Source organism: Maylandia zebra, linkage group LG4, assembly GCF_041146795.1.
Source record: "Maylandia zebra isolate NMK-2024a linkage group LG4, Mzebra_GT3a, whole genome shotgun sequence".
Taxonomy (NCBI): domain Eukaryota; kingdom Metazoa; phylum Chordata; class Actinopteri; order Cichliformes; family Cichlidae; genus Maylandia; species Maylandia zebra.
This window is the reverse complement of record NC_135170.1, coordinates 9,550,456-9,576,441: the sequence shown is the minus strand read 5'-3', so window position 1 is coordinate 9,576,441 and position 25,986 is coordinate 9,550,456. Positions and strand designations below refer to the sequence as shown.

The 25,986-nt window shown below is 41.0% G+C and overlaps 1 protein-coding gene and 1 pseudogene across 1 annotated transcript; one reads left to right on the top strand and one right to left on the bottom strand.

Moving 5' to 3' along the window:
• The first annotated feature begins 12,498 nt into the window (after positions 1 to 12,498).
• On the top strand, positions 12,499 to 25,982 carry tspan4b (tetraspanin 4b). The gene is made up of 8 exons (XM_004562880.4): positions 12,499 to 12,843; positions 16,186 to 16,255; positions 16,424 to 16,615; positions 16,750 to 16,824; positions 21,430 to 21,525; positions 22,435 to 22,548; positions 23,836 to 23,919; positions 24,405 to 25,982. Exons 1-8 carry the CDS (start codon positions 12,836 to 12,838, stop codon positions 24,471 to 24,473), a joined length of 708 nt encoding a protein of 235 aa, XP_004562937.1. The 5' UTR covers positions 12,499 to 12,835; the 3' UTR covers positions 24,474 to 25,982.
• LOC111500787 (5S ribosomal RNA) lies at positions 24,991 to 25,109 on the bottom strand (annotated as a pseudogene).
• Positions 25,983 to 25,986: the final 4 nt, after the last annotated feature.

The window sequence follows — 25,986 nt, the reverse complement described above, 5'->3', positions numbered from 1 at the left end:
TCTACTGTCTCCTTTTTCAATTTGGCAATTAGTTTGCTTCTTTTAATGGGACTATTCAGGCCATTTACATTTAGTGACAGCATTTTATAGAAATTATAAACCATCAATTGGACATGTGGAATACAACATAATCAACCCAGACCTCAAAACATTGCAACCAGAACTCGCTGAACAGCGAACACACAAAACATTAACAAGGGCTTCCAATATAAAGGATATAAGACTGTCCTTTGATATTAAGGGGACTGGCCACAAAATGGGGCCCCTCATCTTGACCATTCTCTGTAAATCCCAGAGGTATATGTGTGGGAAAATCCAACAACAAGAACTGTACCAACCTGATTAACACCCATTTCAATATCAATAATAAAACATATTTGATTAAAAACACACAATCACAAGTGTTTACCCGAACCCTTATTCTAGCAGATAACGACCAACATTTGTAAAATAGAGGACTGCAATTTATTTTATTTTTTTTAAAGGCCGGGTTGTAGTACTTCTATAGTCAGTGCAAAGGGGGTTTTTTTCAACCCCTGTAATGTGATGCAAACAGTTGGTTTGAAAGCCTGTAGTGCCTCTTAGTGGCGGGACTCTTATACTGCAGTGTAAGACGTCCAACAGTGTCAGCTGTATGCTAGAAAGTCATACAAGAAATTTTCTGGGGTCACCATGAAGCGCTTACTTTCTTTCTTGCTCAGTCTACAAAATGTGTAAGTTAATGGATTGAAAAGAAAAAGATGACACCCGTTAGTTTCCGTTGTTGGGTTATTTCCTAGGTACACCGTAGCATGTGACAATAAATTAAAAGCTACAGTTTAGCTGTGGTTTGTCAAACTTTTACATTGACTTTAAGTGGGCCGCACCAGTCAGTCAGTATAAAGAAGTTACACGTTTAACTGTTTTTCCACAGGACGAAGAAAAAGTTGCTGTGACAAAGAAAGACATCTGTCAGCACAACTCTTTGGGCTTAAACTGTAAGAAATAAACATGTAAAATTACAGTAAAAGTTCTGATAGCTCAGACTGTCTAGTTTTTGTTTTGTTTGTTTGTTGTTGTTGTTGTTTTAAACTCTACTCATAAAAACAAACAAAGCTAAAAACAGAATTTTCGGAAGTAGAAAGCGAGAAACAGAAACTGTTTATTTATAATTGTTTCTTTTTTAATTACTTTGTTAAGTGTAGCTCTCTTCACGACAACACAGACACAGGTCGGTTCTTTGAAATGGGCGTTTATTATTTGGGCTTTCTCTCCTCCTTAGCTTCACCATCGCCAGTACGCCAAGACGCCGTTAGAACTGGTCACGAGTGAACTTACAAACCAATTAATAACTTTACAGTACGCATGTTAAGTCCAAACACAAATAAAAACATTTCTCAAACGACAAATACATCATTGACTGCTTGTCCTGAAAAGAAGTCCTTAGTCCTTGTGTTGCCTTTTCTTTTAGTAAACTTTTAGCTTAACACACTTCATGAGAGACATCTGCTCCCTCGCAGTCCATGAAAAGTCTCATGTACTCTTGTTAAGGGTATTCTCACGGTACACTACACTGTAAAAAAAAAAAAAAAAAGAATCCTAAAAAAACAGTAATATTCCGGCAGCTGGAGCGCCAAAATAATAGCAGAAAATAACAGGAAAATAACTTTCTCATAAAAATACGGTTATTTTCAGTAATGACAATACAGTTTGTTGCCCTAATTTTACATGGGATTTTGCCTTTTTCAAGTATAAACATTAGGAACATTTTAATGTGAATAAACAATGAAATTACCTATAAACAAGGTCAATGAATGCGGCAATATGAATAATAATGCTTAAATGTACAGAAATATGCAGTTAACAGTTGGTTTAAATAATAATAATAATGGATTGCATTTATATAGCGCTTTTCTAGCCACTCAAAGCACTTTACAATTCCTCTATTCATTCACTCTCACACTCACACACTGGTGGAGGCAGCTACAGTTGTAGCCACAGCTGGGGCAGACTGACAGAAGCGAGGCTGCATATCGCGCCATCGGCCCCTCTGGCCAACACCAGTAGGTGATAGGTGACGTGTCTAGCCCAAGAACACAACGACCAAGACTGTCCGAGCTGGGGCTGGAACCGGCAACCTTCTGATTACAAGACAAACTGCCATTTCTTGAGCCACGATCTCCCTAAATAACATTATTTGATGTAAAAAAAAAAAAAAAAAAAAGTTTATAAGAATCATTTTATTTCAAATTCAAATTTTATTTGTCACATACACAGTCATACACAGTACGATATGCAGTGAAACGCTTAGACAACTGCTCGTGACCTAAAGAAAAAAAGAAAGGGCTATGAATAAGATATGAAATAAATATGAAAATTAAAAAGGGTAAATAGGAAGGAATAAAATAAAATATAAAAATTAAAGTTAAAAATGAAATAACTGTACAACACAAATTAAAATGAAGGGTAATTATAACTGGGAAAGAATAAGATAAAATATATAAATTAAAGTTGAAAATAAAATAACTGTACAACAAAATACACAATACACAGTATAGAAATATATAAGAATGTATGAAGAAATATAAATATATATATACACAATAACAGCAGTTGTACAAGTGATGAAGTGAAAACAATGTCCAGAATGTCCAGTGTGTGTGTAAGAACTATATGTGTGGGTCAGTACTGTGTGGTGGTGTGATTGAGAGACCGTATCGCCTGCGGGAAGAAGCTCCTCCTCAGTCTCTCTGTGTTGGTCTTCAGGGAGCGGAATCGCTTTCCTGACCTCAACAGAGAGAACAGTCTGTTGTTGGGATGGCTGAGGTCCTTCATGATCTTCCTGGCCTTGGTCCAGCACCGCCTGCTGTAGATTGAGTGCAGGTCAGGGAGCTCGGAGCGGATGGTGCGCTCAGCTGACCGCACAACCCTCTGTAGAGCTCGTCTGTCCTGCATGGTGCTGTTCCCGAACCAGGTTAAGATGTTTCCCGTCAGGATGCTCTCTATGGTGCACGAGTGAACGTTCCTGAGCACCTTGCAGGGCAGTTGGAAGTCTCTCAAGCGTCTGAGGTGGTAGAGACGCTGACGGGCCTTTTTCACCACGGTGTTGATGTGACAGGACCATGACAGGTCCTGCGTGATGTGAACTCCGAGGTATTTGAAGCTGTCCACTCTCTCCGCTGGGCACTCGTTGATGACGGGGGTCTGGTAGTTCCTCTCCTGCTTAGTGCTGAAGTCCACTATCAGCTCCTTTGTCTTACTGACGTTTAGGTTGTTCCTCTGGCACCAGTTCTCCAGATATATGAAATATATATTATATATTTTTCCATAGTATTACATTTGAATTTAACAGTTCAATCTTTCAAATAACGGACAAATATTTGTGAAATAGTGTTGAAATCAAATCTGACAGTGTTAATTTGGACATGCTGGATTTGCTGTGTACCTGAATACCCCCCACTCCCTCCCAATAATGTAAAAATGAATATGTTACAGAGAAAATGAATAGAGCCATACAAAAAATACAAAACCCATACAACAAAAAAAGAAAAAGACAAAACAAACCAAAAAAAAAATAATCCAACAATAAGTTAGTAGTACGTATCCTTATAATTTAATATTAACATTAACATCTGCTAGCCTCAAAAAACAAGGTCTTAACATTAATCAGTATTGATATAAATCTTAACCAATATTAACAATAGTAACAATATTAATATTAATATTAATGATTACTACTAAGGTAGAACAGCCACTGCCAGGAATAGCAGAAAAAATTGTACACTGTCATATGGTGGACTACAGAGAGATTTCTCGTGCTGGTAACTTTTCTAAGTATTTAAGTACCGGTAATGGTTTCCAGTGAGTAAAAAATCTATCCGATGAGCCTCTGATGGAGAATTTTATCTTCTCCAGCTTTAAGAGTCTTAAGATATCCTGTAGCCAGACTTTAATTAATGGTGGCTGAGACGATTTCCACAACAACAAAATTCTTTTTCTAGCAATGAGAGAAGCAAAGGCAATAAGGTTATTTTGAATAGCTGTAGTATGAAGGTTATTTGGTGGTTTGCCAAATATATCGATATCGGAGTCAATTTTATACCCAATATATCCGAAATTATTTTGAAGAACTGATGCCAAATACAGACAACCTAGGGCACGCCCAGAACATATGAGTAAGATTGCAAGGTATCTGTGAGCATCTGTTACATTTATCATCAAATTTATCTGGGTATAATTTTGACATTTTTTCTTTACTGTAGTGTAATCTGTGGAAAACTTTAAATTGTATTAATGAAAGTCTGGCACAACTACAAGAGGAATTAATGGCCCTTACCGCTCCCTCCCAGAATGACTCAGAGAAACTCATATGGAGTTCTGACTCCCATTTCATCTTGGTCCTGTATGAAAGAGCTTCACTAGGTGGAGAAGCTAGTTTATAAAGGTAAGAAATATGACCCTTTACCAAAGTTTTGGCTCTGAGAACCAAATATATGGTAAATGGCCTGTATTTATATAGCGCTTTTTACTAGTCTCTAAGGACCCCAAAGCGCTTTACATATCCAGTCATCCACACATTCACACACTGGTGATGGCAAGCTACATTGTAGCCACAGCCACCCTGGGGCGCACTGACAGAGGCGAGGCTGCCGGACACTGGCGCCACCGGGCCCTCTGACCACCACCAGTAGGCAACGGGTGAAGTGTCTTGCCCAAGGACACAACGACTGAGACTGTCCGAGCCGGGGCTCGAACCGGCAACCTTCCGATTACAAGGCGAACTCCCAACTCTTGAGCCACTTCCTCTGGAAGTTGGGATTTGTGGGAATAAAGTTGAACATTTCTTTGCAACTGGAAGTACCAAAAAAAAAATCGGATTTATTGAAATTAAAGCGAATAACTAGTTTGTTAAAACTTGCAAAAACCTCATTAATGTATAGATCACCTAGAGTACCAAGTCCTTTATCGTCTAAAACAGAGAATCTTAAGTCCGTCTTTTCTGGAACAAATAAGTGATCGTTGCAGATCGGGGTTGCAAGAGGGAGGGTGAGCCAACCAAAGTGGAGTCTTATTTGTGACTAAATTTTTAATGTTTCCGTGACAACTGGATTGATAGGGATGATTGTGAGGTATCACATGCTAAAGCACTGACGAGGAACAGGAGGCCGCTTCACTCTGGCACCAATTAGTATAGGGAGACGTACACCACAATAATATATTATACATATTAGATGCCCAATAATACCCAATTAAATTAGGCAGTCTTAATCCTCCAGCTGATCTATCCCTATAAAGAAGCGAGCGACTAGCCCTTGGACGTTTACCGGCCCAAATAAATGATGAAATAGCGTCATTTATAGTTCTGAAAAATTGTTTAGGCAGATAAATGGGCAAACTTTGAAATACATATAGATACTGTATCTAGGTAATACATTCATTTTAATAACTTGAATCCTACCAGCTAAAGACAGCGGTAGGTAGTTCCATCTTTGAAGATCAGACTTAACTTTCATTGTAAGTAAAGTAATATTTTGTTCCCGCACTAATCTCAGAGATCGTGAAATTGCAATCCTGAGATATTTAAACCCCAAATTAGCCATTTTAAAGGGTATAGTTGATGTAGGTATGTCTGCAGCCATTTGATTAACTGGAAAGTAAATGGAAAGTATTACTTTAGTATTAGTTTGGCTGGTACAGTGGAAGAGTACCCAGCCACTGGTACAGATATGTAGACGACACCTGGGTCAAAATCAAGACACAAGAAGTGGAATCCTTCACTGCGCACATTAACGCTGTGGATAAAAACATCAAGTTCACCAGGGAAGACACAAAGGATAACTGTTTGCCTTTCCTGGACTGTGTGGTATATTGTAATAAGCAGCAGCTATTACTACCTCCCACCAGTAGGTGGTACTGTGGTATTGTATGTGATTGAAAGGGAGCTGAGTAAAAGACCTGACCTCCACCATAGCCTCGTCTCAGTCCTCTGTGCTTGATCTAAAGTTGACTTTGACCGCAACCCACGTCAAACCAGCAGTTGGTACAACGCTGCATAAAGTTACAACAGACTGCGCCGTGCACATTGAAGAGAATGGCAACCTCAACATCGAAGTTTACCGGAAGCCCAGAAACACAGACCAGTACCTCCTCTTTGACTCCCATCACCCTCTGGAACACAAACTTGGAGTAATTAGGACCCTACACCACCGGGCAGAACATGTTCCCTCTAAGCCTGAAGGAAAAAAAGAAGGAACACACACATGTAAAGGAAGCACTCAAAAACGTGCGGCTATCCTAAATGGGCGTTCTTAAAGTCAGCAAAGAGGCACAGAAAAGAAGACCAGACACCAGTGAGGGAGGATAAGAAAGACAGACGCAACAACATTGTCATCCCCTATGTAGCCGGTGTATCAGAAAAACTCTGGAGAGTTTTCTCCAAGCATGACATCCCGGTGCATTTCAGACCCAGCAACACGCTCAGACAAAAACTGGTTCACCCGAAAGACAAAACTCCAAAACACAAACTTAACAATGTGGTGTATGCTGTACAGTGCAGCGAGGAATGCCCAGACCTCTACATTGGAGAGACCAAACAGCCACTTCACAAGCGCATGGCACAACACAGAAGAGCCACCTCCACAGGACAAGACTCAGCAGTCCATCTGCATCTTAAGGACAAAGGACACTCTTTCGAGGATGCCAATGTTCACATTTTGGACAGAGAGGACAGAGGAGCTTCCAGTTTGGATTCGGGAGACAGACACTATCTCTACTTTTAAGATTAGGCTTAAAACTTTCCTTTTTTGCTAAAGCATATAGTTAGGGCTGGACCGGGTGACCCTGAATCCTCCCTTAGTTATGCTGCAATAGACGTAGGCTGCCGGGGGATTCCCATGATGCATTGAGTTTTTCCTTTCCAGTCACCTTTCTCACTCACTATGTGTTAATAGACCTCTCTGCATTGAATCATATCTGTTATTAACCTCTGTGTCAGGTTTCGTAGATCGGACTCACGCGCAGACCACTAGTGTCTTCAAAAGGTGCATTTATTTACAGCAGTGGTTCTTAACCTGGGTTCGATCGAACCCTAGGGGTTTGATCGAACCCTAGGGGTTCGGTGAGTCAGTCTCAGGGGTTCGGCAGAGCCTCCGCCATGACATGCATGGCTCATTTTGTGCACCAGTAAAAAAAATCACATTTTATTTTTCACTAAAGAGGGGTTCAGTGAATGCGCATATAAAGCTGGTGGGGTTCGGTACCACCAAAAAGGTTAAGAACAACTGATTTACAGTGTTCCTCTACAGTGGAATTCATATATACACATAATGGTGTCAAGGGAAAAAGGGGCCGGGGTTCCAGGGTCCAGGAGTGAAAGAGGCAGGAGTCCAGGAAGGGAAGGTTTCCATTCAGCCCTCGCACATCTCCTCTCCTTTCCTCTATCTCTCTTGCTTCTGTTCAGTCGCCATGCACAGGGAAAGAACAGGTCCAGAGGCAATCTATACACAGGCAGAAAAAAACCATTAGTTTCCTGGTTCAGACAGGCTCACAAACTCACTTTACAAAATACAGGACGACTGACGCTGATGGCTCAACGATCCAGCGACGAGTAGAGCAGACTCGCCCTCTTAAGAAGGGTTCCAATCTCTCATGATCAGCGACAGATGTGCTGATCACCTCCAGGTGCGTGGGCCAGGGGCAGGAGCCCATACTGAGCTCCACCCCGGCAGGAGAAAGAGAGAATGGAAGAGGGCGAGAGAGAAAGGGAAACAAAAACAAAGCACCTGACGGCTGTCAGCTGACGAGGAGCGGAGACCATGACACTCTGTCTCTCTTCCACAGCATGTCTTTTATCCTGTCTTCCTTCTCTCACCCCAACCGGTCGCAGCAGATGGCCGCCCCTCCCTGAGCCTGGTTCTGCCAGAGGTTTCTTCCTGTTAAAACTGAGTTTTTCCTTCCCACTGTTGCCAAAGTGCTTGCTCATAAGGGGTCATATGATTGTTGGGTTTTTCTCTGTATCTATGAAGCACCTTGAGGCGACTTTTGTTGTGATTTGGCGCTATATAAGTAAAATTGAATTGAATTGAATTGAATCTACCTGGTACACCGATCCCTCTCTCACTTAGAGCAGGCGGGGAGCACTGTGAGGATCATGTTTTTTGACTTCTCCAGTGCTTTCAACACCATCCAACCTGCTCTACTGAGAGGGAAGCTGGAGGGAGCCGGAGTAGGCAAACAGCTGACTGCATGGACCATCGACTACCTTACCAACAGACCACAGTATGTGAGGCTCCATGACTGTGTGTCCGAGGTGGTAATCTGCAGCACGGGGGCACCACAGGGCACAGTTCTCTCACCTTTTCTGTTCAGCCTTTACACTTCAGACTTCTGTTATAATTCGGACGATTGCCATATACAGAAGTTCTCAGATGATACAGCCATCATTGGATGCGTATCAGACAGGAATGATCAGGAATACAGGGGGGTCATCAGTGACTTTGTTGGCTGGTGTGAAACCAACGTACTCCAAATCAACGCCGGCAAGACAAAGGAGATGATCATAGACTTCAGGAGGAAGTCACCCCCTACAACACCATCCAAGGGAAAGACATTGGGATAGTGGACTCTTATAAGTACCTGGGTGTTCACCTCAACAATAAACTGGACTGGACTACAAATACAGACGTCCTGTATAAGAAGGGCCAGAGTTGACTCCACCTGCTGAGGAGACTGAGGTCCTTCGGAGTCTGCAGGACTCTGTTATTCTATGACACTGTGGTAGCATCTGCTCTTTTCTATGCAGTGGCCTGCTGGGGGAGTGGATGCATGGACAGGGACAGGAGCAGGATTGACAAACTGGTGCGGAGGTCTAGCTCCGTGCTGGGATGTCCCCTGGAGTCTGTGGAGGTGGTTGGTGAGGGGAGGATGTTAGTAAAGCTGACATCCATCATGAACAACCCACATCACCCACTGCATGAGTATGTGAGTGGGCTGAGCAGCTCCTTTAGTCAGAGACTGAAACACCCTCGCTGCAGGAAGGAGCGCTTTCGCAGATCATTCATCCCAACAGCAGTTAGACTCTATAACTCCTCAATCACGATGTCATAAGTCACTGGACACTGAACATCCACGGTCACCACTTCATGCATAATGGACCTTCCATGTGTATGGACATGTGCAGGTATATATGTATGTATATGTATATGTATGTATATTTAGTGTGTACATGTGTGTGTGTACATGTCTATAAACAGGAATAGTAGTGGTACAATAGTTATGCTAAGCTATATAGTTTATGTCTTCCATATTTCCAACCATATCCATAATCACATACTGTGTATGCTACCATTGTATATAATGTATTATCTTACTTTTTTCATTGATTGTACTTATTTGTATTTTTGTATTTCCTTCTGATATCTGTACCTGAGCTGAGGTGACGCAAAAATTTCCCTGTTGTGGGATCAATAAAGTCTTATCTTATCTTATCTTAGATGGCCTAAGCCAGCACCACAGGCCCTAGTGTAATGTAGATGGCCTCAGCCAGCAGCACAGGTCCTGGTGTGATGGAGATGGCCTTATCCAACAGCACAGCTGCTGCAACACAGGCTCTTGTTGTGGTCAAGATATCCTCAGCAAGCCAGTGCGGCCCTGGTGTACTGTTGAAGCCTCTAGAGCTGTCTCAGAGCCTCCTGGAGACTGTGCAGTTAATCTCATGGTAGTGAAACTAAAAGGAGGAATGAAATAATAATAATAATAGAAAAGTATTCCGCTCTTCTCCCCGCTGCTCTTCTTCCCACTGCTCTTCTTCCCGCTGCTCTTCTTCCCTCTTCTGGGAGGCAGTGGGGAGGTAGAGCGTACAGCCCAATCTGGCGAGGTGTTGGAAGCATATCTTACTTACTTGTCTTACTTCTCTCTATCACCTTTTCTGTCCCTTTAAAAAAATGAGGCTCCATAAATGTTAAAGAGGTAAGCATTTCTCAGGTGCAGTGAATAGATAGAATAAACTGTAGAAAACTAAACAGCAGAAAGGAGAAGAGAAATGACAATTTTAACATAAACCAGTGACACACTTCTGATCAACCCTGGGAGGGCCTCCTAGGATTAGGGTGTCTAGTGATAATGGCCGAAACATCCGATGAATCCAAGGTCCACTACTGATGATATGTCCCAAATTTTAATATTATAATTTAGATTAGATCTTTAATCCCTAAACCTAACCAAGGAAAAATGACAGATTAGCTTGAGTAAAAGAACAAAAGTTAAGGCACACAACGTTGTGTGCCGCTGGTAGTTTCTGGGCTGCTTTTCCTCATAACAGCCATCCCCCAAGATTTTCTCCATTTAAAGCAATGCATTGTCAGGGATTCTAACAGCTAGTGCTTTTACTGAATCATGTGATGATTAGTTGGTCTTGTGTATATGTCTATCTCTGCAGTAAATATGTCATTCATTTTGCTGAGTCTGCAGACTCAGGATTTTAGCATTGCCCCGACCTCACAGCAAGAAGGTCCTGATTCATAACTTGACTGGGGACTGGATGGATTCTAGTGTCCATTTCCTCTGGGTACTCCAGCTTTTTCCCACATTCCAAAACATATATATTTATTTTTTTATTTATTATTCTGTGCTAGACTATAGAACAAACTGTTGTATAAATGTATGGTAAACATGTGATTTGTATGTTTTGAGACAGAGCGTTCTCACTCCCGAGGCGTAACATGTCGACGTTTTGTCACGTCCCGCGGCGTTCCTGAGGAACGCGAAAGGAGACCTTCAGCGTTCTTATGGTACGCGGTGGGTTATGGCTGGAATCCAGTGCAATGACGCTCCCGCGGTAATAGACGTTCCAGCCCTGTATTCCAGCCCTAAACCTAACCTTATCCCTAGCCCTAACCATAACCTTATTCCAGACCGTAACCAGGACTTTAATGATGTTAAATAGCGTGTTTCTAAGCGATTTGAAGAAAAAGAGCGAACATGTGTAGGTTCAGTCCAGACGGTTCTCATATTTCCTCTTTTTCCGAGGTCGTCATTTAGGAAGTGGTGGGTAGCCGAAAACGTAATATGGTGACGATTTTTTCAGAATCAGAATCAGAATCAGAATACTTTATTGATCCCTGGGGGAAATTATTTGTATTGTCCAGTGATACATGGTTGAAGTCACCCGAGATCACAATAAAGGCACTCGGGTGCTGAGTCTGTAGCCGAGCTATGGCAGAGTGGATAGTGTCACATGCAGCTGTGGGGTTAGCAGAGGGGGGAACATAAACAGCCACCAAGATGACGTGAGAGAATTCCCTGGGTAAATAATACGGCCTGAGTCCAACAGCACACAGTTCAGTGTCCGGGCAACAAATCCTTTCTTTGATTGTTATGTTGGCAGGGTTACACCACCGGTTGTTAACTAAAACAGCAAGCCCACCTCCTTTACGCTTACCGCTAGCGATGCTGTCCCTGTCCGCCCGAACAGTGTGGAAGCCTTCCACGGAAGCATTCTCATCGGGAATGACCTGGTGCAGCCATGATTCGGTGAAACACATCAGGCTACACTCTCGGTATTCCCTCTGACTCCGTACCAGTGCTGAGAGCTCGTCGATTTTACTTGCCAACGATCGCACATTTCCCATCACGATAGACGGCAGACACGGTTTAAACCTCCTCCTCGCTTCGAGCCTCCGCTGTCTCACCGTCACCTTTTTTCTTCTCTTCTGTCCTTGACCTCTGCATCCCCGATGTGTTTTCCTCCAAATTTCAGCTGGTACTTCTGCGGGCACTTCTGCGGGCCTGGCCAGCGAGCCGGCCGGCATCAGGGCGATCAGCTGATCTCTGGAGTAAACAGTCCGTGCGTGTAGGAGATGTGCCGCGGTCCCGTTCCATGATAAAAGTAACAGTTCCACGGCCACCAGAAGAACAAAAACTCTCTCAATCCACATGATTGAGTAAGAGATAGACAACGGAGGAAAATACAAGTCAGAAAAAAAAAGAATACGTAAGAAAAAAGAGCTAAACTAAGAGAAAAGCAGGAGCGACTGTAACAGGCTGCACGCTGGTTGGCGCATGCGCACTAATTTGTCACCTAGCGTAAAATGTTACGCTTTGGGAGTGAGAACGGGTTGTTTGAGACAGTAAGATGAGAAAAGCACTATATAAATGCAAGTACATTATTTACTGTTCATAGCTTGACAATAACAAGAAATATGTAATATCACCTGAAGAGCAACAGAGGAACCGAAATACTCAGGAGTGACATGCGAAAAACAAAGAAAATGGATCTTTTGTCAGAAATCCTTTATGTTTAGACATGTCTGCAGTTATCTGAAGTAAAGCAACTTGCTCAGGATATTTTGTATGCTTGTGTTTGTACCTAAGTGTTCTTAAATGTGTAGTGACCAAAAATTTCTTAAACTGAGAAAAAAAAAGACAGAATAAGCAGGCCACATTAGACTTTAGAGGCTGTGGCCTGGAGGAGGGGTAAGTAATGTGATAAACTGTGAAGGGGGAGGGACACAGAGCGCAGTCCACAACCATCTGGAAACAGGGAGAGAGGAAGGGAGAAACAGAGAGGAAGTGAAAGAGTAGGACAGACATAGACGAAGGTCTGTTAGAAAAAAAGGAACAAAAGAGCGGTATAAAGAACTTTAATATGAAAATTTTAAAGTCCTACAGAGGAGCATGAAAAATGAACATTAACATGGTCTAGAGAAGAGAAGAGAAGATCCAGAAAACAAACTGAAAAGGCTGTTTGCTCTAGGAAAGACATCTGAAAAGGAAAACCAAGTAAAGATCCAAGTCAGGAGCTGAAGGAGCCTGGAACAGGAGCGTCACAAAGACCAGAGACTTTGAAGATTTGAACCACATGCTAAGGTAAAGTATGTACAGAAATGCTACACTATCAGAAGTATTAGTTAGATACAGTATGTCCCTCCCTATATTTTAAAACTCTATTTTGGTGTTTGCTTCCCCCTCTTACCTTCAAGATTTTCACTTATTTAAAGACATAAAGGGATAAAGATGGCTGTGTTGAGGATAGGAGTGAAGAGCTCGAGGATAAATGAGAAAATTGAACTGTATTTTTGGATCTTGATAATGTTTAAAATATGTTTAAAATAAATGTGCCAAACATTTTGCTTTCATGAAGCTATTCCGGATTAAACTCTAAAAAAAAAAAAAAACAGAGAGACGGGATATGTTTCTGTGTTCTACCAATAGAAAATTGGTAGAAACCACTTTTTCTATCAGATGGATATACTTCTTTGCAACATTTTTGCTGAAAATAGGCCAGGGTGGGACTAGCCTGACAAGAAAAATTACATAATGTGTCAAGTGCCTTATATGAAGGTATTACTTTTATTAATATGCATAAGTTTTGGCAGACTAAACAAATTGTACTGAATGAAAATCTCATTATCTGAGATAATAATTTCTCTGTATTTTTTATTTAAATCTTATGATTAAGTTTGAGGGCTTCATCTTCCATCACACGTTTTTATGTCTGTTCTGTGAACTTGCAAAAATAAATTATGTGCAGATTTCCCCAAATCTCCTACACACAAATTAATGATCCGTTGATCAGACTGTTGTGACCCGGGAAAATCAGGTGCTAAAACAAAGGTAAGAAATGCAGTCAGGAATGTAAGATACTGTTATAAATATTTGCCCCATATTTTGCAAATTTGTGTTGCAAGATTTAATATATCATTATTAATAATGATAATGCAGTGGGTGTGGATCAGTGGTGACAAATTAATTAAAATCAGAAATCACAATAAATCAGCAATAAAAGAAGACCTACTAATTTTCAGTTTGCACACACAAGTAAACATGCAACACTCAAGGGACAAAGAAATAGTCTTGAGTCATTGCTTATGTCATATTAGCTACTTATTAACAAAAAATCTTATATTACTTCATATAAATTTCTTTGACAGTTTGAATTCCTAAGTACCATAGCTACATTTGAGGCATCCTGGATATTTTTTTCAGATAACTTTGGGTTAGTCTGTTTTCCAGCTCATTCCCCACACTAATCACTGAAACATGGTTTCCTCGGAATTTTGTGTTGTTATAAAATAAAAACCAAATCTGGGCCTTGGGCTCTGTGACTCACAAAGGCATGTAAAATAACTTGAGTATTGTAACTGGGTCTAGTGAGTAGGGGAGGGAACTTCCTTCCTGTCGGAAACTTCCTGTGTGGAGTCAGTAGTCCATGGCACAATCTAAGTGTTTATAAATGAAGACTTTCCCACTAAAGTTGGTTCAAGCAAGTCAAATTCAAGAACCTTTCAAGTATTGTTAAAAAGTGTTCCAATGCTCTGGTATGCTCGATACCAGCCAGAAACGCAAGTCCCCTCTGAGGTTCCGTCAGAAAAAGCATCCAGTGGTAAACCCTGCCAAATCAAAACTACCTGCTATGGTGAGCCATTATGGCATAAGTAGAAGTTAGGGGAGGGGAGCAAATAAGATAAGATAAAGAGCGCATGATGCTGTGAAATTGCGAGGTTTGAGATTTACAAAACTGCTGCGCCGGCTGCCAGATTATACTCTAAACTAGTGAAATTATGACTTTAATTTAAACAAACATCTGTCAGCAAATTTAAATCAAACATACAACCACTAACGATATCACCACGCAGAATGGAGGAACTCGAAGGTTCCTCCACGGATATTTTGAGCAGCATGTCACGGAGAAATCCCCCGGACCAACATAAATATAACAGATACAGAGGACCTACTCACAACCAACATTCAGATACGCGAGTCCACAAACAAAAGCTATTAACTCTAAACGCAGACAATAAATCCCTAAAACACATTCACGACATGTAAACAAGACGTATGCGAGACATTGATTTTCTCTGGAATCCCGGCCGAAACGTGGATTAGAAACTTCATGCAGTCTCGTCTCAGAGCCTGATCTTATCATTGCTAAGTTTGAACATTTCCAGTTTAAAGAACTTGTTAAAAGCAAACGGTGTGAATTAAAAGGAATGTCTTATGGTATGAACGGCTAGTTTCCTAGGGAAATCAACAACGGACGTAAAGCAATTTTGCCCATTCTAAAACGACACAGACAGAAGGGCAAACACGCCTCTCTTGTCATGGATAACTGTTACATCGACGGACAGTTGTTACAGGTTCCCACTACCACCCCTGTGCCTTGTCTGAATGGATAAGTAGACAAAATGATCAAAACCATATAGCAAAATTATAATCCTTAGATAAGAGGATGGATGGAAAGTTATTAATCTCCGTGTCTCTTCTGCAGAGTGTCCTTTGTCCTGTCTTCCTCCCCTCACCTGTTCCCACTATTGCCAAAGTACTTGCTCATAGGGGGCCATCTGATACTCTCTGTTCTCTGTATTACTGTAGAGGCCTTGGCTTACAATACAAAGACCCTTCAAGCAACTGTTGTGATTTGGAAAAATAAAATTGAAGTGAGTCATTAAAAAGACAGATATTTAAAGATATTTTATATATAGAGAGAGATTTTTTGGCAAATGTGAGACAAGCCTTTTTTGGTCCTTTACCATCAGTAGTTTTTGCCATAGGAACTCTCTCGTGGAGGCCACATTTTGCCCAGCTGTTAACCGAGTCCTAAACACTGATCTTAAATGAGGCAGGTTCTTTAGATGTTGTGATGGGATCTTCGAGTACTTTTTGGTGGGCCGGAGTAGGGCTCATAATTTATTAAGCAAATTTTTCTACCTGGGTATGTTGACAGTGTAGTGAAAAAGAAACAGATTTTTAAATACACATTCACAATCTTTCACTCTTCAACTCTTTTTACTTCAGCTTTTTTCCCCAATAATGCATTAGATTTTTGTTTCTTTTTGGGAGACGGATGAGTGCAAGTGGTCTGAGCAGAACTCTATGATAGAAAGTTAGCAGAGGTGGAACAGGCTTTCACAAAATATTTTGCTTTTTAAGGATAGTATTCTGAATGGCTTCAGCACTGTTGGTTAGACATAGAAAGTGTGCCAAACTTAACTTACTCTTTTGACACAGATCCCTCAACATTTTATAAGACACCCAAAGCACAGCACAACAAACCATGAAAGATTATTAATTTATATTTAACTGTGTTTTTCAGAACAAAACAATGTACTGGATATTTCACAAAGGCTAAAAAAAACAAATAACTAAAATTGATCGGACAAATATTGTTAAAAGATCTCTCTTTGTCCTATTTCCCTCTCTCTTTTCCAGGATGCCAGTGTCACAGGGCTGTTTATGTGTTGTCAAGTATTTGATGTTTGTCTTTAATCTCATCTTCTGGGTTAGTATTTGCAGAATTTTTATTTGATTTCTAAGTTGGCTTTGTGTTTAATTTAAGATTTCTTTGTGGTCTCTACCAATTTAGTGTTGTATGCTGCATTCATTCACTCACACTGTGTTCCACTCTGTACTAAATTTTGGCTGTGTTAACATTACATTTTCTGAGAAGCTAGGAGGATGTGGCCTGTTTGGAGTTGGAGTCTGGCTGTCCTTCACGCAGTCAGAGTTTTCCTCTCTTCCACTTTCATTTCCGTCTCTCTCAGCTGCCAATCTGCTGCTAGTTGCTGGTGGTATTACTATGATAACAGGCTTTCTGGGTTGTCTTGGAGCGCTTAAGGAGCAGCGTTGTCTATTGTTTACGGTAAGACTTCATCCACATGTAATAAAGGTACCTTATGTTGAGAAATTCTAATCTTAGTGTGAAAACATATTAATGGGGTAAGCCACCCTTGAATGAATCGCTTCACCCTCCAACTGCTCTTATTGTCTCTGCAGTTCTTTTTGATCCTGTTACTCCTGGTCCTGACAGAAGTGACTCTCGTTTTAGTTATCCACATTTTTCATGACCAGGTAAGCTCACTCTCTACAAGGTTCAAATTTTCATTAATTTTTCTTTATTTTCATTTTGAGGTGCTCCAGAACAATAAAAAAAAAAAAAAGTGTCAGTTGTGCAAGGCCATGAACAGGTTTAGTTGGACAGATGAGGATCATAGAGACAGGGTGAGATGGGGGCAAATGTTCTGTTTTGGAGACCACTAAAAGGAGCAGTTGAAAGAAGAAAAAGAAGCAGAGTTGCTGCAGTGCAATGGACACAGTAAGGAATGTGAAAATATGTAACGATCCCATAGTTAAATTTGAGAAGACTCATTAGAAAAGGCTAAATTAGGAAGAAAAAAAAGAAGAAAAATGAACAATTGGGAATTAGCACTTCTAAGAATCAAACCAGCATATTTTAGTTTAAAAAAAAAATCTTTTAAAAAAGGGATATTTCTCTAAAAGTTAAATATCTTAGAAAATAATATATTCAAAACATCATAAAGCATAATATATATACCGGTATATATATATATATATATATATATATATATATATATATAAAAAAACACCCAGCACGCCCCTGCGGGCGGTTTATCCTTCAAGCTCGGGTCCTCTACCAGAGGCCTGGGAGCTTGAGGGTCCTGCGCAGTATCTTAGCTGTTCCCAGGACTGCGCTCTTCTGGACAGAGATCTCCGATGTTTTTCCCGGGATCTGCTGGAGCCACTCGCCTAGCTTGGGAGTCACCGCACCTAGTGCTCCGATTACCACGGGGACCACCGTTACCTTCACCCTCCACATCCTCTCGAGCTCTTCTCTGAGCCCTTGGTATTTCTCCAGCTTCTCGTGTTCCTTCTTCCTGATATTGCTGTCATTGGGAACCGCTACATCGATCACTACGGCCGTCTTCTTCTGTTTGTCTACCACCACTATGTCCGGTTGGTTAGCCACCACCATTTTGTCCGTCTGTATCTGGAAGTCCCACAGGATCTTAGCTCGGTCATTCTCCACCACCCTTGGGGGCATCTCCCATTTTGACCTCGGGACTTCTAGGTTATACTCGGCACAGATGTTCCTGTACACTATGCCGGCCACTTGGTTATGGCGTTCCATGTATGCCTTGCCTGCTAGCATCTTGCACCCTGCTGTTATGTGCTGGATAGTCTCTGGGGCATCTTTACACAGCCTGCACCTGGGGTCTTGCCTGGTGTGATAGACCCCAGCCTCTATGGATCTTGTACTCAGAGCTTGTTCTTATATATATATATATATATATATATATATACATATATATATATATATATATATATATATATATATATATATATATATATATATATATATATATATGTCAGAAGTATTTTATTGTATATATATATATATATATATATATATATATATATACATACATATATATACAATAAAATACTTCTGACAGTCTGACAGCCGCTGAAAGGAATCTCTGCCACTGAAGGAGCTGATCAGTGCTGTTAGAGTCTCCTGCATGGGGTGGAAGATGTTGTCCAACAGGGATGACAGCTTAGCCGCCATTCTCCTGTCACTCACCACCTCCACTGGGTCCAGGGATCATCCTAGACCACAGCTGGCCCTCCGGATCAGCCTGTTCAGTCGCTTCCTATCCCCAGCAGAGATGCTGGTGCCCCAGCAGACCACATCGTAAAAAAATGTCTGAGGCCACCACAGAGTCACAGAAGGTCTTCAGGAGTGGGCCCTTCACTCCAAAAGACCTGAGCCTCCTCAGCAGGTACAGCCTGCTCTTCCCTTTCCTGTAGAGAGCATCTGAATTGTGAATCCAGTCCAGTTTATTGTTCAGATGAAAACTAAGGTACCCGTAGCTGTCCACAGCCTCAATGTCCATACCTTGGATGTTCAGTGGTTGCAGTGGAGAATGTTTGTGCCTGCAGAAGTCTACCACCAGCTCCTTCGTTTTTCTAGTGTTGATCTGCTGGCACCAGTCCACAAAGCCTTGGGTCAGTTCTCTGTACTCCCTGTCGTCCCCATCAGTGATGAGGCCAACTATTGCAGAGTCCTTAGAGAACTTCTGCAGGAAGCACTGGGTGAAGTTGTGGGAGAAGTGTAGATGGTGAAGAGGAATGGAGCCATAACCGTTCCCTGTGGGGCCCCTGCTCTGCAGAAGACCCTGTCCGACACACAGTCCTGAGTTCTGGTCCGTGTGGTCCGTTGGTGAGGTAGTCCAGTATCTATGTTGTGAGGTGATGGTCCACTCCTGAGTTCTCCAGCTTGTCCTTCAGGACTGTGGGAATAATGGTGTTAAAGGCACTGGAGAAATCAAAGAACATGATTCTCACAGTGCTCCCAGCGGTCTCCAGGTGAGAGAGGGAACAATGTAGGAGGTGAATGATGGCATCATCCACTCCAGCTCTTGCTGGTAGGCAAACTTAAGTGAGTCCAGTGATGAGTTCACCAGGGGCTGAAGCTGAGCCAGGACCAGCCGCTCCAGGGTCTTCATCAGGTGGGATGTCAGAGCCACCGGCCTTTAGCTGTTGAGGTCCTTTGGACGTGGAGTCTTTGGCACTGGTACCACACAATTGGTTTTCCAGAGCTGTGGAACTCTCCCCAGCCTCAGGCTCAGGTTGAAGATGCGCTCCATCACCTCAGACAGTTGATCTGCGCAGGACCTGACAACCTGATGCCATCTGGACCCACTTCCTTCCTGGCTTTAATCCTCCTCATTTGCCTTCTAACCCGGGTGGTTGAGTGAGAGACATGCTGGAGATGTGTGCTGGATGTGTACTGGATGCTGTGGTTGGGGGTGGGGAGTAGTGACCACGGTGTGTGGGGGAGGTGTGAAGTGTCTGGGGTGTCAAAGGTGGAACAGCATCAGTGGGGGGTGGGTGAGTCTGCAGCCGATGTTGAAGACTGCATCCTGGATGAATAGAATAGAATTCAACTCATGTCACAAGTACAAGGCAACGAAATGCAGTTTGCATCCATCCAGAAAGTGCTTTGGAAATAATATAGATATATTACAAAATATGGATCTATTAAAGGTATGTTACAATGTACATGGTATGAAGGTATGTTATGAATATGCTATAACTATAAGTATGCACAGGCTGTAGTGAGTGTACAAGCTATGAACAGGTTATGAACAGGATATAAATATGGTTAAAAATATGAAAACTATACAGAAATATGAAATTATACAGATTGTAGATATACAATTGTGAGTATTAATAAACAGTTGTAAACAGTTGTAAAACTATAATTATTGTATTGTACAGAATGATTGTCTATACAACATTTACAGTAGTGTAGTTTAGATCAGTGAGATATGTGGATAATTTCTACAGTAGTTATATAAAGTGCTAGTGGTTGTAATTGGTGGTTCAGTCCATGTTATTGTGTGTATGAGGATACAGTTGGTAATCAAACCTGTTAAAGAAATAATTCAGTTCATTTGCCCACCTCGCATCCCCCATGGGCAGAAGGTGTTAATCTTTGTGCCCCAAGATGATTCCAAGGCATCTCCAGACTTCTTTAACATCATTCTGCTGAAGCTGAACTGATCAGTCCTTTCAGCTCTCTCTGCACCCCTTTCAGCTCCTCCCTGTCTCCAAATTTGAAAGCCCTCCTCTTCTGCTTGAGGACAGCTTTTATTTCTTGGGTAATCCATGGTTTGTTGTTGGAGAAGCAACACGAGGTCCTAGATAAGTTAATGTAGGCTGTAACGAAGGTCACAAGTCTGTCACTGTCCTTCCCGTGGTCGTCACAAAGCATCTCCCACACAGTAGAGTCAAAACAGTCTTTTAGAGCCTCCTCGCTCAGTGTAAATTTGTTGTCACCTCAAAAAAACTCAACATGCAACCACTGATGTCTAAATCACTAGCAACAAAAGCGAGTACACCCCTAATTGAAAATGTCCAAACTGTGCCCAAAGTGTCAATATTTTGTGTGGCCACCATTATTTTCCAACACTGCCTTAACCCTGTTGGCCATGGAGTTCACTAGAGCTTCACAAGGTGCCACTGGAAACTTCTTCCACTCCTCCATGATGAAATCATGGAGCTGGTGGATGTTAGAGACTTTGCACTCCTCCACCTTCTATTTGAGGATGCGCCACAGTTGCTCAATAGGGTTTAAGTCTGAAGACATGCTTGCACCTGAGACCTCGTAACGCTAATGAGTCACATGACACCAGGAAGAGAAAATGGCTAATTGGGCACAATTTGGACATTTTCACCTCGGGGTGTACTCACTTTTGTTGCCATCGCCAAGTAGGCAATAATGGCTGTGTGTTGAGTTATTTAGAGGGGACTGCAAACTTACACTGTTATAAAATCTGTAAACTGACTACTTTACATTATATCAAAGTAAGGGGTGTACACACTTTTGTGAGATACTTAGCCCTGCTGGAATGGGCTCCATATCTATCTATCTATCTATCTATCTATCTATCTATCTATCTATCTATCTATCTATCTATCTATCTATCTATCTATCTATCTATCTATCTATCTATCTATCTATCTGGATGGATGGATGGATGGATGGATGGATGGACGCGCCAGTCTGTCTATATTATATATTATATATATACAATTGATTTTTTTATGATTAATTGTATATCCTTGTTTCGTTCACTGTCTTTTTGTCAGCTGGATTCAAAAGCACAAAAAGATTTAAAGGAAGATATGAAGATGTATGAATCAGATCCTGGCCTTAAGAATTCCTGGGACAATGTCCAGAAAATGGTGAGCATTTTTACTGAACAGCACATGAAAATACAATAATCCTCTTTTCAACAGAATAACGGATATACTGTGTAGCCTGGGAAATTAGTTGCCACATGGGACACAATAACAGGGGTTCTTGCAGCATTTTAATGGCATACAGATAATAAACAAAAAGGAAAAATCACAAAACATCCAATAAAAAAATATGCACTGAAAATACAACAGTGGCTCTGTCTACAGACAAAAACAAACGAAGGAACAAATTAATACCAAGCCAAAACCACCAAATGATTGCAAAATGACCGTAGGCACTTACACTACAGTTTCACTAGCTTCATGTCTGGACACACTGGAGATTGCAGACTCTGCATCTTGCTACACATATAAGTTCATGGAGGTTTCTAGTCCGTGCGGAAGGTACTGATCACCAACAACAGCTACAAACACATGCACAGTCTTGTTAAATATTGCCTTAAAAATTTTAAAGTATTGACACAATAAAGTCTCAACACATTACAGTCATATTTGCCAAGGACTGCATGAAGCAATTTCGCACCACAGTCTGCGATACATCTCCAGCTTGGTGCAGTCCAAACGCAACCCCAATTCAAAATAAACCTGACAAAACCATAGACCAAGATGCAGTTGGCAAAATCTAGAAGTAACTACTGTTCTTGGTGATGGTGCCACCTTGTGGTGGACGTTTGTCAGTTTAATGAACTTTACAGCCACAAATTATGAACATTAAAAAAACACAGATTCAAAATAAGTGATGAGAGTACATGACAAGAGTATAGGCACCCTAATAACCCAAGAGAAAACTGTCAAGTCAAAAGGATCTACATGAGTTTACACGTGCAAATGTTAAACATAGATTAAATATTTGGTATTACTGTCCTCTTTGCATCCTGTCATCTGCTCTTCCAGTTCAAGTGCTGTGGCGTAACCAACAAAACAGACTGGTATAACGTGCTGCAGGGAAAGCTACCCTTATCATGTTGCTCAGTTGGGACACAGACGTGTGTTGAAGGATGGACTGAGGTTTGTTGCTTTTTAATTTTTATTTTTTGGGGGGATAAACCTCTCAAATGAAACAGAATTTTCCTACAGATCAATGAATGTATGTGTCACACATACTGCTTGGGCAACTGCATACTAAAGTCTTTGCATTTTTCAGAGCAGAATTTGCTAACAAATCTTAGTTTGGTAACTACAAGATTTATGTTTCAGGAATTGTGTAGACTTCAACTCTGAGTCAGTTACCAGGGTAACAGACTCTGTGAACTAAACCTGAGGCTATGAAGCAAGATTTTGGCTTATCTGGGTAACTTTAGGGTTGGCCCATGGTTTTCTGTGGTCAACTACAAAGTTGGTTCACTTCTTACCAGGGTAGATCACTATAATGCGGTAGATCTAACCAGCTCTGCTCCAGCTTAGGTTCCAGATTCAAGATCAAAAGATATGAAATCACCCTAAGCAATTCTCCAGAAAAAAGCATCACAATTGCTGGAAGATCCATTGGACCTCTGCAGGAAGAATAGCAGGTTCTTCAAAGTTTTCAAGTAATTGAAAACTCAACTGGCTTCTCTAAAAATGTAAAAGAACCCACCCACCACTTTAATGACACTCTAGATCTTGTTTTAACATACGGCATAGAAACTGTTTACATTTAAGAATATAATCCACCCACCGTTATCATCTTCAATGGCCTGTACCAACACAGAGCATGAGCCTGGTTCTGTTGGAGGTTTCTTCCTGTTATAATGGAGTTTTTCCTTCCCACTGTCGCCAAATTGATTGCTGGGTTTTTCCTCTGTATGTATCATTGTAGGGTCTACCTTACAATAGCCAGGGTCTACCTGGAGCTGAACAGAATTTGTGCCTGATCTTGCCTTAATTAAAAACGGATCACGGTTTGGATTTGACTTGCGGTTCAAATGGCAGCATAGGTTCTGATCCATAACAGAGCCTGTGATATCTTCTGGTTGATCTGGTCAAATAACTGAGACTATTTAGGTGATTTTTAAGTGGACAATATGTTTCTGAATTCAGCCACCATTCTTTCCAACATGTTGTTTGATATTTAATGACCGAATTCTAATCTGTGGACAAATTTGCATCTAACATAGTGTCTTTTACCCTGATAACTGACTCAGAGTTGACGTTAACTCTCTGGAGCAGAAAACAGGAGTTTCACACATCTCAGGGTTTAGGAACTCAGAGCTGCTAGCTAAACCTGCATACTGGAATATAGCCCTGGCATTCTTCTTCGCTTTTCTTTCTATCTATAACTACTCTGCCTCAACTGTTTCCCCATGTCGTTTGCAGCCATGCTACCAGAAAGCAAGAAAGTGGCTGATAAAAAACATCACCTCTGTCCTGGTGTTTGGAGTGTGTATTGGTGTTGTGCAGGTAGACAATATTAATGTTTTCTATATACTATACATACATACTGTCCATAAACAAAATGTACATTTAAACTTAGTAACTGTTTGCCTACCCTTTAGGCTCATAAAACTTGAAATAACGTATCTTTTGGTAATTATGTGTTGTAAGCTGTAGCTCAGTTATTTGTACATTTACAATGAAAGGTGGTATAGATTCCAAAATCTTAGATCATATATCAGCTATTAGGAATACTTGTGTTTAGTCTGAATTTCTTGATTCAGTTATTCATGCTGATTGCTTTTAACTGGTCGAAATCACTTGTATTCGCTTATACACTGTGGATGTGAACATGGGCAGCTGAGGACAGTGCAGACAAGTAGTTCTTGTTATACATCCTAGTCCACCTGGAGTCTGAGTGCATAGTTGGTGCATTTCTGTGTAGTTCCTGTCATATGTAGCGTTAATGACTTGTTAATTAATGACCTGTACGTCTCCTCTTGTTTTGTCAGATTTTGGCCCTGGTGTTCTCCATGCTCATGTATTGTCAAATTCTTTCGGTCGAGAAACACTTGGACTAACTGCAGAAAAGCTGTTCAACAGATGTCACGTGACGCCTATCAAACTCATGAACTGAATTTCTAAAATCCATAATCCAGCCTGGAACATTCCACTGATTAATTTTGGTTCAGATTTTCAGTCATTACATTATTACATGGCAATTACTGTTAACACCGATTTACTTAGTTCTTCCACACCGCGCTGTACAAAGACATCTGTTAACTGGGATATATTAATTAACCTAGTAATGACTATCATTTCCTTCATTGTAGATACAATTTGACAAATATTTATTTAGTATATACTATATTTTTAGCCTTTGGATGTCATTTATCTAAGATGTAAAAAAAAGCACAGAGGAGCACTCTTAATGGACTTCTTATATAGCGCTTTTCTACTGTCTTGAAGTACTCAAAGCGCTCTATACAACACACCACATTCACCCATACACACCAGCACCAACCTTTGTCAGTGCTTTAACTCATACTCCAATGGATGCATTGGAGACCAAGTGGAGGTTAGTATCTTAGATTAGTAAGCTTAGAGCACCTGGTATTCCCAGGCAGTCTCCCATCCAAGTATTAACCAAGCCCAACACTGCTTAGCTTCCAAGCCCAGATGAGATCGGGTGTGCTCAGGGTGGTATGGCTGTAAGCACGAACTGCTGCAAGGGGCTAAATACACAAACTGCTGGTTCAGTTTGTGTATTTAGTCCAGCACGGTAGTAGCAGAAAATATATTTGACACATGGACCCTGGAAAATAGATTTTTATTTGACGTTTAATTCTAAATTTCTAGCCTGTAAAATGTAGGCATACTGGATATACATCTGCTTCACTTATTTTACCGCAACAATTTTCAAATATCCTCATAGTCACTCAGAATGTAACTCTTGGTATTCCTTTATAGCCTATATATTCTAACTGATACAGGGCAAAATTTAAAGTACAGATGCAGGCAAGGGTAGTACTGGTAAAATTTATTAGATGTGAGGATCACTGATATCCACCCTGCTTAAAGGTCACAACATGCACAAGAATTTGAGTATGTTGAGACATTAGTCTCAACATACTCAACATGACTCCAATGTCTTAACATTAGAGTAAGTTCACCTAAAAATGAAAAACAGTAAAAATAAATAAATAAAAAATGTCCTATTTGACAAAAGTTTGAGTAACAAACTGAGTAAGCTTTGTGAGACTAGCAGAAAGTAAGATAAAGTACATGAAGACTTGATTCAGGTGATTCCCTGTAAGACGTGCAGCTCAGTTTCAACTCCATCCATCTGTTCCCTCTCGCTTGGTCGCTCCGTGTCTTTGGACTGTGGGAGGAAGCCGAAGTACCCGGAGAGAACAACCCACGCAAACAGGAGGAGAAGATGCAAACTCCACACAGAAAGGACTTCACATAAAACCAGTAATTTATCCTTTAGACATTACATCCCCTGTGTGGCATATCAGTGTTTTGCTTGTAAATTGGTGTAATTAGTTAACAAAAACAGTGAACTATTAAAACCTTAAGAGAACAGAGATG

Bases quoted from the DNA above. Each gene is read 5' to 3' on its own strand.
- tspan4b (XM_004562880.4), top strand. The intron at 16,256-16,423 runs GTTAGTATTTGC...TTTTCTGAGAAG, and splicing joins TCTTTAATCTCATCTTCTGG to CTAGGAGGATGTGGCCTGTT. The intron at 16,616-16,749 runs GTAAGACTTCAT...TTGTCTCTGCAG, and splicing joins AGCGTTGTCTATTGTTTACG to TTCTTTTTGATCCTGTTACT.